The sequence below is a fragment of the Arctopsyche grandis genome, chromosome 7 (genome assembly GCF_051622035.1).
Source record: "Arctopsyche grandis isolate Sample6627 chromosome 7, ASM5162203v2, whole genome shotgun sequence".
Taxonomy (NCBI): domain Eukaryota; kingdom Metazoa; phylum Arthropoda; class Insecta; order Trichoptera; family Hydropsychidae; genus Arctopsyche; species Arctopsyche grandis.
Window position 1 is genome coordinate 18768002 of NC_135361.1, and position 11575 is coordinate 18779576.

The 11575-nt window shown below is 35.0% G+C and overlaps 3 protein-coding genes across 4 annotated transcripts in view; 1 reads left to right on the forward strand and 2 right to left on the reverse strand.

Moving 5' to 3' along the window:
* Positions 1-11575, reverse strand: part of LOC143914659 (uncharacterized) — a 198483-nt gene that overhangs the window by 102784 nt on the left and 84124 nt on the right. The window lies entirely within an intron of this gene.
* Positions 2304-8073, reverse strand: LOC143914442 (tumor protein p63-regulated gene 1-like protein). 2 transcript variants are annotated; one of them, XM_077434658.1, is made up of 6 exons: positions 7870-8062; positions 6296-6479; positions 6029-6205; positions 5797-5946; positions 3325-3458; positions 2740-3255 (listed from the first exon to the last, which is right to left on the reverse strand). In XM_077434658.1, the coding sequence occupies exons 1-6, from the start codon at positions 8006-8008 to the stop codon at positions 3053-3055; spliced, it is 987 nt and encodes a 328-aa protein (XP_077290784.1). In that variant the 5' UTR covers positions 8009-8062; the 3' UTR covers positions 2740-3052. The 2 variants fall into 2 exon arrangements, with proteins under 2 accessions (XP_077290785.1, XP_077290784.1); XM_077434659.1 differs by lacking the exon at positions 5797-5946 and having other exon boundaries at positions 2304-3255; positions 7870-8073.
* Positions 10185-11409, forward strand: LOC143914088 (protein mono-ADP-ribosyltransferase PARP11-like). The gene is made up of 2 exons (XM_077434180.1): positions 10185-10292; positions 10557-11409. Exons 1-2 carry the CDS (start codon positions 10270-10272, stop codon positions 11407-11409), a joined length of 876 nt encoding a protein of 291 aa, XP_077290306.1. The 5' UTR covers positions 10185-10269.

Here is an 11575-nt window from a genome sequence, read left to right on the forward strand (position 1 = left end):
GTTCTTCACGCAAGATCCGCTGTCGAGACAACTAACTCCAGCACAACCAACGAAGACCAGCACTCAACGCACTTCGTCAACCAACGTTCTTCACGCAAGATCCGCTGTCGAGACAACTAACTCCGGCACAACCAACGAAGACCAGCACTCAACGCACTTCGTCAACCAACGTTCTTCACGCAAGATCCGCTGTCGAGACAACTAACTCCAGCACAACCAACGAAGACCAGCACTCAACGCACTTCGTCAACCAACGTTCTTCACGCAAGACCCGCTGTCGAGACAACTAACTCCAGCACAACCAACGAAGACCAGCACTCAACGCACTTCGTCAACCAACGTTCTTCACGCAAGATCCGCTGTCGAGACAACTAACTCCAGCACAACCAACGAAGACCAGCACTCAACGCACTTCGTCAACCAACGTTCTTCACGCAAGATCCGCTGTCGAGACAACTAACTCCAGCACAACCAACGAAGACCAGCACTCAACGCACTTCGTCAACCAACGTTCTTCACGCAAGATCCGCTGTCGAGACAACTAACTCCAGCACAACCAACGAAGACCAGCACTCAACGCACTTCATCAACCAACGTTCTTCACGCAAGACCCGCTGCCGAGACAACTAACTCCAGCACAACCAGCAAAACAGTCACGCGAATGACTCCACGCAGAACACAGCAGCCTGCACAACAGCACCATCCAAGCCATCGCAAACCTTCACTACCAACGCAGCTCGCCCAAAATAAGCAACCTGGTAGAGAACAAGACTTGGACCGGCATGCAACACAAGACCCGCTGTTGAGACAACTTTCTCCAGCACAACCGGACAAACAACGACGCCATCGAGTCAATAGACTCCAACACATCAAGATTCCCACAAAATCACACACATCGCTAACACTCACCGGAGAGCCATGTAGGAATCTCGTCGTCGTCATCGTCATCGAAACCTTCGAGAATATTCCGCAACAACAAAATACATCGAGCGGAACACCATCAAGCATTCCAGAAAATACGACGCCTCGACGAAAACAAAATTCCTCTCGTACGCGTCAATAACCACTTCCATCAAGCATTCCAGAAAATTCGACGCCTCGACGAAAACAAAATTCCTCTCGTACGCGTCAATAACCACTTCCATCAAGCATTCCAGAAAATTCGACGCCTCGACGAAAACAAAATTCCTTTCGTACGCGTCAATAACCACTTCCACCAAGCATTCCAAAAACACTATAAAAGGAGGTACAACCCAAACCACGCCAGTCGACCCACAACAGCAAGCGTCGACACACAGCACCAGACCAGTCGACCCACAGCAGCAAGCGTCGACACACAGCAGCAGACCAGTCAACATACAGCTCCTGACCAGCCACCACTACACTACGCGGACTTGGAAGATCAACCAGCCGGACGAGCCAGCAACACACTGCCGTATCCAGAGACCTTCCGTACATAGCTGAATGCTGAGCCAGCGACACTCTACCATATCCAGAGACCGCTGAACGACATACTTTTGCCCACAAATACCATACCTTTGTACAACCATAGGCAAACAATAAAACTTTATAAAACTAGCACAACAGTGTTTCGTTAGGCCGGGATACGGTCAACACATCGTACCCCGCCTACAGGACTATTCCACAAAAAGCGATCTCGGGCAAATCAGAAAAATCTCGATTACGGAACATCTGGCACTTGAGTTCTCGTTAGTACAATATTTCGCGTGAATGAATTTCGATTGATGGAGTTTTTGGATGCCAGATGTTCCGGGATCGAGATTTTAGTGACTTGCGCGAGATCGCTTTTTGCGGAATAATCACTGAGCTATTTCTTATATATTTTAAGTAATGTTTTTGCGTTTTTTTTGCTCGGTTATTAAACAATACTATGTATGTACTTTTGATACGGGTAGGGATTGTAATCTATCGTCAAATTTAATTTACCGGTAAATAGTAAATATTTTTTCCATTACCGGTACACCTGTAAATGAAAAAAATATACAAGGGTAAAAATACCTGTGTATCGTTACTTTTCCAAAAAACTTTAATCTAGATTGAATTGTAAATAATTAAAAATAAATCTCAGGTGAATAATATTGTTGCGTAGAGGTGGATTCAGGATCCAAATGAAAGGCCAAAGTCACTTCACAGCATTTATTTAACGATTCAAGAGGTCCACACGGATCTACCGTATGTACCTCCTTATAAAGGACAAGTTGTACATCACAGCTTCCCCGATTCATTAATGTGTCTATTGTTTAGGCACGTTAGGGTTAAAATTAAATAAGAAATATTAATATAAATGGTCATAATAATTTTATTCAGAAAAATACAAATACTCTCATAGTATTATGAACACCAGAGTTTAACTAAATATAATATTCATTACATAACAATTCATAGTTTAACATATATATAATTTAAAAACATAAATATGTACCTATGTACATATATGATATACGACTCTTACACTTAACAATTGATACCATAATATAAAATTGGAATGTGACCATTAAATAAATTATTTTTCAATCCTTACACTATCAAAGTTTAAGAACTTTTTGACATCGAGAAATTTATATTTAAATTTTATATTTAAATTAAATTTATAATACACATATTTTCACTAGAAACTAATCTATGTAAATTGAATTTTGATTTCCAACATTAAGGACAAACTGATTTAATTAAATAAAAATAAACTTGATAATATAAAAATAACACATTGTCCTTCTTAACTCTGATATTTAGCCACTGCTTGATACAATTTTTATTCAGTCTAAAATTCAACCCTGTCCACAAAACTTAGGTGTAATATAACATTTATTGTGTATATAATATATTATATACAAAATTTGACCAATAAGATAAAATAAATATTTGTTACAAAAAATAAACCAACAATAATTTTATAATTTCTTACCATAATTTAAACATATTTATAAGGATAATGTGTATTCTCAAATACTGGGCAATTTTAGGGAAATGAAATGTAATATAAATATGACTAGTAACTTTGGGAATGTAATAATTGATATACTGAGAATAATTAATAACTGAAATTTCCTCGCACTTTGAAAAATCCAAGGGACGTTTTGTTATGCATCAATGACGTCAATCCCACATAATTTTGTAGCACAATAGATGCATTATGAACTTTACAATTGCTGTTCAATTGCTCCACGGTGTTGACGAGTTTTTCCGAAAAACTATCTACGTTGTACATTTCCTTAGCACTCTCATTTTGATCACCTGAAAATACTTTCAAATATAAATAACAGAACACTTGCAGCAACAGATATAATTAACAAATATGTGTACCTTTGTGCCAAAAGAGAGGATGACACGAATATGTGATGAACGGTATGTCTTTATCAAATGGATTCCATCGTTTTAGGAAATTGAGAGGTTTTCCTTTATTCCACATAATTCTAATGCCATTCATATTTCGAGATCTGGAATTATTAATGAATGATATAAATCATTTATATAAATATTGAAAAGTATACATACATATAACTACATATGTAACTACAACACAGAAGATCAAATTAATTAAATCAATTCCATAAAATAAAAAAAAAACCTAGTCTTATTAAATAGCCTACCAGATTTAACATGCATACATGTATAATATATGTAGCAAAAAATAATTAAGAATAATAGCAACCTGTATGCATCGTTAATTCCATTTAGATTAACAAAAGCCTTTCAAAAATATGTAAAAGTAAGTTTAAATTTTCAGTAAAATCAAATCTACTCGACAACAAGATTTTTAAACAAAATTTAAATCGATTTTTAATCACAACCAATATTTTTCAGAGAAGTTATGTTTTTTGGAGATAATATAATATTATATATGTATGTATGTTACAGTTCAAGTGTACATTTCGTTCGATTGTGAACATACTAGTTTGTTCATACACAAACCAATCTGGCCAGTAATAATGTATACAAAATAATGAAAATTGACAAACTAACTAGTTTCTTCATGCAAAAACTATTAGGGATTAGTTTACGTATTCTCAATCGTTTGTCCCATCCTCTATGTATGTATGCTCACCCTGGGTTGCAATATTTTAAAAACTAGCAGAAACGGGAATTATAGCAATGTTGTAATGTGGTTTTCATAGGATTTCCTTTTAAGATATCAAAGTATTTAACAGCTAAGTTTTATACAACACCTGGTGAGTCTATTTGGAGATAGCTTTTGACTAGCACTAAAACAAATAGTTCCTGTATGAACAAACTAATATGTTCAAAAACGAACCGGAGTGAATATTTGAACTATAACATACATACATATATAATTTAAAATGATAATACAGAATCAGTGGTGCAACATTACGGATTTAGTACAATTTAGTAGGAGTGTAGCCTTGGAGTTATTAATGCAGAAAATTAGTTTGTATTTTATATTAAAATTATTTTTATTTGGTCGTTTTAGAAAGTTCTGTGCATGCTCTTTTTGGTGAAATGTTAAAGTACATTACTGTGCCATAAGAAGTTTCACTTTAAAATAATAATAGATATGTATTAAAAATACGAATATTTTCATAGTGTATCGATGTTACAGTTGAAGTGTTTCTTCCAGTTGTAATATATTACCTCTAACCAAGTACCAACTACCATTAAACTTGAAATGTATTTTCAGTTGTAATATTTTTTGAACAGTTGGAATATATTCCGTCTAACCCAAGTACATAAGTTGATTAATACGGCGAATTACATTCCAACTAGTCAAAATATGTATAATACAACTGAAAATACAGTACAACTATAAATTAGTACCAGGTTAGATGGAGAGGTTAGGTTTTCGTAAAAACTTTAATCGACAAGCAAATTAAACTGGAAAGTCACGTTTTGAACACACTCGTAATGTTATCGTAATACAGTACTCATTACCTTTATCCGTAATACCTAATAAATATTAAAGCATTATTAAATTCGAAAGCATTCGTAAAAACATCAGAGCTGTCAAAACTAAACTGTTATATTACAAACAACTGGCGCACATTGTTGAAAGTGTATTTGCACTTGTAGATATATGATTTAGGTAAACGGACTACTAGTCATATGTAAACCAGTGACAGGAGAACCTGTCGCTCTAGATCGGTCACACGTGATCACCCGTCACACTAAAACTGGTCACGAGAAAATTGGTCACACCCTAAAATCGGTCTACCAGTTTTCTCGAGACTGATTTTAAGGTGTGACCAGTTTTATCGTGACCAGTTCTAGTGTGACGGGTGATCACGTGTGGCCAATCTAGAGCGACCGGTTGTCCTGTGACCAGTTCACATTTGACTAGTAATCACCGAACCATAATTTACTAGTTGATTTGTATTCGAATATGAATGACCTAAAATGACAGTTTGAATATATAGCAACTGAAAATACACTTCGACTGTAACATCCATATTATTATATAAGGATTGTGTGTTGTTAATACAGTTTAAAAAGACAATTATTAGCAACAGTAAATTAAAAAAAATACATAAATTATACGATATTAGATACTCATAAACTAATATTATACATACTAATGTTTTTATCTTGGATCAATATTATATTCTCTTTTCCATACAGTTGATTTCTAACAACCTCTACATAATATAATAAATAGAATGAGTTGATCCACAAACAAAACATTACAAAATAAATTTGTGTGAAAAATTAATAGTTAGTAAAGTAAAAATCAACACAAAGAAAAAACAAGCAACACGAAACAAAACAATGTTTTATCTATGAAAATATTAAAAAAGCATTCAATCAAAATGAAGTCTCTTGAACCTAGCTTCGAAGTGTTTCGTATCAAACGGTCCAAGTCTATCTTCTTTCTTGATCGGACCAGCTATAGTGCTGTGACTGGTTTGCATAAGACGATTAAAAATACACTCTCGAACCACCGTTGATACACCGTTAGCTATGCCATTCAGTCGGCTGATATATACATACAGACATATACACTTATTATGCATAATTTCAAAACAATACAATTTCAACAATTAAAAATCTAACTTACGGCACAACAGATAATGGCGGATAAACCAAAAGTCCTATGACCATTGTGTCGACTTCGCCCAGGGGAATTCGTTTAAATTCCTTTTTCTTCATCGCAATAAAATCGTATTTCACTATGATGATGGCCATTGTAGTCAATATAACAATTCGCTCCTTTTCAGTATCCCAAAAACTAATTCTGAAAGGTACACAAACACATAGCATACATATTTTAAACAGTACCATAAATATATATGTACATTTACACAACATATGTTTAAATACTTACTCGGTAAGTATCCACGAACCAACCACATCGCCGTCTTCATGGGGAAATATTAAAGTAGATATGCATTCTTCGAACGCACTTTCTACGAGACCATTTCGGTGACAAAAATAGTCTCGCGGGTCTTCATTAGCATAAGGTACCGAGTGGGATGGTAATACAGTGCGGTCTCTGTTTGTATTGGAATCTAAAATTAACGAAATATCCGAATCGATTGGAAAATACTATAATATAATATTGCAATTAAGATAATATCACACAAATTTCACATGGACAAACATTGTAACATCTTTGCCAAGATGCATAATTATAAAGCTAATTTAAACACGAAAAATTAAGAAAATTTAGTGAAGGCGCAGTACATATATTGTTATGTATTGAATATCTTACAGTCTATGTATGTACTTATATTACTCGTTATTCCCGCTTGTTGTTTATTTTGATTCTTTGGGGGCACGTTTAATTGATATTTTCCTTTAAGGTTAATTACGAGACTTTCAAAATCTTTATTGTTTTAGCTGCATTTTTGTCTCACGATTCGTGTTACCCTCAAATATCATTATCCCTCTTAATCTGCACAACGAATTGTGTGTATCTACCCAACCATTTCTCGATACACTCAAGGGATACATATGCAAACACTAAATCTCAAAATATTGTTTTTAATTAATTTTATTGCTTTGCTACATTTTTCTCACGAATAGTGTTTCCCTCAAATATTATTATCCCTCTTAAATCTGCATGACTAATTGTGTGTATCTACGAAACCATTTCTCAACCAAAACCAAAACTCAAGGGATACATATGTCAAATACTAAATCTTAAAATATTGTTTTTAATTAACTTTATTGCTTAACTATATTTTTCTCACGAATTGTGCTACCCTCAAATATTATTATCCCACTTAATCCTACCCAACCATTTGTCGATACATTCAAGGGATACATATATCAAATAATAAAACTATCTTACGCATGAATGCCACTGTTAATCACCAGTTGTTTTACCAAACTGTGATTGGTTGAAATTGTTACCCTTATTGAATATATGTATGCGCATGTTAAACATATTGAAGACCACTTGCGATAAAACAGCCTAACTAGTAACTTGCGATTTAACTGCCTAACTAGCACTTATGGCAGCACTTTGAGACTAGTAACTTGTACATTAATCTCGTGTATACTTACTGCTATTTAAATAATATAATCATCTGATAAAATCTGTGACTATAATATTTTTACACCATCTCCTACTCGTCCCCGTAACAATATACATATTTATATTCCATGGTATTTTTATATAGAAAAGTAAATACATATGTTGATGTTGAAATAGTATTTATATAAAATTTTATCTACTCTTTTTTTACATTGATTTATTTACGCCCAAGATAGCAAAGTTAATAAAATTTTAGCCCAAACGTACCTAATACGCCTTATAAAAAAAAAAGTTGATTTGAATGTTGCTAAACTACAGGTCGATGAATAAACGGGCACCAGTTATTAAAATTGCTCATAAACGTAAAAATTGTAGATACATTCAATAGCATTGGTGACGCAACATATAACGCAATATACCTGTGGGTACAGGAGAAGTGATAGGAGAGATTACGTCAACTCCTGTGAGTATGGCTGAATCAGAGGAGTCATGGAGTCCAGCCCCAAATCCTGGTGTCCCCGACCCTGGGGCTACGCCTCCGACACTAGCTGTTGCCATATCGATAGGGATTTCTTATCAGCTGACACTCAACACCCACCCACAATAACTGTCAGACAACTGTCACACATTTTCACATAACACATTCAATTACAACCAATACTAATTTTTCATGTACATAATTTGGTACGGTGATTATTGACGACAAAGAGCTCGCCCAAAAGTCAATAAATCTCTATAACGAAACATCTGGCAGCCGAAAAATCCATCATACTAATGAGAACTCGAATGCTAAATATTTCGTATTCGTGATTTTCATGGCAAATATTGTCCTTTGGGCGATCGCAATGTGCGTAATAATCCAATTACCACATAATTTATTAATTATTTAAAAATTACCTACCTTTGGTGAGGAATAAATTTTATAACGAAAATGTGATTCATCCTGATTTATTTTTCCTAGAAATATAATTTGTTTACTGTAAATACGTTTTTATCCCCGAAATGATTCCCGGAAAATTGCACTGAATAGTGGCGCAGTTTCGAGAAATACTAATTTTCAAAGGCGCTCAAAAAAAACTTACGCAATAGAATTTCACAAAAAGGTAAGCACCCTCGAATAACATACAAATCGGTCTCCGTGACGAGACAGAATGTTAAACGCCCGAAAACGCAAATATCGGAAGGTAAAGATCGAAAATCGAAAGAACTTAAGTCGAAAGATCAAAAAAAAATGGTGCATGGTAAACGGTACATACTCACTTAATTTGCGCGAGTAGGATACAACAGGAACAAGAGGAACGGGCTTTTCCTCCCGTATTCTGCGCGCGCACATTAATACGGGAGGAAAAGCCTGTTCCTCTTGTTCCTTTTGTATCCTGCTCGCGCAAATTAAGTGAATATGTACGACGGGGGGGAAAAACCCTTTTTTTATCTTTCGACTTAAGATCTTTCGATTTTCGATCTTTGCCTTCCGATATTTGCGTTTTCGGGCGTTTCACTTTCGGGCCCGTGAGGTAGACCCGTTTATGATATACGTAAAAACGAAAGCGTCGAAAAAAATATTTAAAATTTAATTGTTCAATTATATCGGGTATTATATTGTAGGCGGGGATACATGTGTGTTGACCGTATCCCGGCCTAACGAAACACTGTTGTGCTAGTTTTATAAAGTTTTATTGTTTGCCTATGGTTGTACAAAGGTATGGTATTTGTGGGCAAAAGTATGTCGTTCAGCGGTCTCTGGATATGGTAGAGTGTCGCTGGCTCGGCATTCAGCTATGTTCAGAAGGTCTCTGGATGCGGCAGTGTGTTGCTGGCTCGGTGTTCGGCTATGTTCGGAAGGTCTCTGGATACGGCAGTGTGTTGCTGGCTCGTCCGGCTGGTTGATCTTCCAAGTCCGCGTAGTGTAGTGGTGGCTGGTCAGGAGCTGTATGTCGACGCTTGCTGCTGTGGGTCGACTGGGGTTGCTTGGGTTGTACCTCCTTTTATAGTGTTTCTGGAATGCTTGGTGGAAGTGGTTGTTGATGCGTACGTGCATTTGGTTGTTGATGCGTACGAGCATTTAGTTGTTGATGCGTACGAGAGGAATTTGCTTTTGTCGAGGCGTAGAATTTTCTGGAATGCTTGATGGAAGTGGTTGTTGATGCGTACGAGCATTTAGTTGTTGATGCGTACGAGAGGAATTTGCTTTTGTCGAGGCGTAGAATTTTCTGGAATGCTTGATGGAAGTGGTTGTTGATGCGTACGAGCATTTAGTTGTTGATGCGTACGAGAGGAATTTGCTTTTGTCGAGGCGTAGAATTTTCTGGAATGCTTGGCGCTGTTCCGCTCGATGTATTTTAATGGTGGCGGCGTGTTTCGACCGTTTTGGTTCCACTCGACTGGTAGGGGCGTTCCGCTTGAGTTTAATATAATGACTGCAGGTGTATGTCGTCTGGGTTTCGTTCCGCTCGATGTAGTTTGTTGTTGCGGAATATTCTCGAATGTTTCGATGACGATGACTATGACGAGATTCCTACAATATATAATTTTTTTTTAATTCGTGTATCAATTCCTTTCCGAAGTCACCCGTTGAAATCAACGGGCACAACACTAGTTTTGTTACTAATATTTAATGATGCAAATTGCAACATTGGATTAAAACAAGACAGTTATTTACTTTCATATATTAATGACAACATCTTTTGTAATAACTTTTTTTATGTCGACACCAACTATTTAACAAACACCTATGTACTTATGAATGAGTTGTAAGCCATGTTTCGATAATGCAAAAGTGCATCGTTCTACAATCTGTCAGACTTCCGACATAGTGAAAGATGGGAAACTTGTGCAGTGAAGAGTAATTTTTTTTATCATTTCATAAAATTATATTTAATTTCTAAATCAACGATACTTGTATTCGGAATTTTATAAATTATTTGCTGTTTCATGATACTTTTATCAATAACTGCATAGTGCATTGTGCATTTATACGTATATATAAAATAATTGTCACAAGGTTACCACAATGCGTGTACTGTTACAGAAATAAGGCTCATTTTATAATATTATATTTTACAGCTTGTAACCCAAACTTGAACTAAATTTTGTTTTGTATACTTAGATGCTATGAAGAAGAATATGAAAATCAGGAAATTATAGAAGTTGAAGATCAACAGGTTGTTTCCCGAATAAGACAACAACAAAATGAATTAAATGATTTGGAAAATTCAATTGCTATTCGACAAGAAAATAAACAAAAAGCATACGAATTAAACTCAATTGGATCACATAATGAAAATGATTTAGTGGAAAATAAACCATGCTCTGAGGAATCTAACAAATCAGAAGTCTCAAACATTAGCATATGTGCAAAAATTCTTGCAAACAACCAAAAATTTTCAGGAAAATCTAATCTGGTTTTTATAGCTTGTCCGCCGGAATCACCAGAGTTTTCTTTTGTCAAAAGCCGATTTATGGAGGGTAATCAAAAGCATTTCAAATTGAAACAAATATTCCAAATTATAAATCCTCATTTGAGGGCATGTTACATGCTCAGGAAAAAGCAATATGAAACAATTTATGGTACGCAAAATGTAAAAGAATGTTTATTATTCCACGGTACCTACGCGGAAAACTTGAAAAGTATCTTCAAATATAATTTAGACTGGCGTTTACATGGAAGTAAAAAGGGAAATATATTTGGACAAGGAGTTTCTTTTTCACCTATCCCATACTATGCTAGTCATTATTGTGATAAGCATAAACAAAAAATTATGTTGGCAGTGATCGTCCTTGTGTGCCATATTTGTAACGGTGAAAAAAATATGATAATTCCTCCAATTTATGATCAAATATTACAGTCACGCTATGATACAAGTCAAAAAGAAAACGGTGATGTTTTGGTTAAGTACAGAGATGACGAATATTATCCTAGCTTTCTCATAGAATTCACTAAGAAAAAAAAACATCTATAAAATTTAATAAATAGGGTATTTAATGTGTTTGCTGTTAAATCTACGTAATTTTTTATTTCAATAAAATATTTTTCATAATATAAATAAACCGCTAAATAAAAGATTTCAGTATTTTATTTAAGTAATTGAGTTTGGTTTACAATGAGTATTTTCAATACAAATAAAA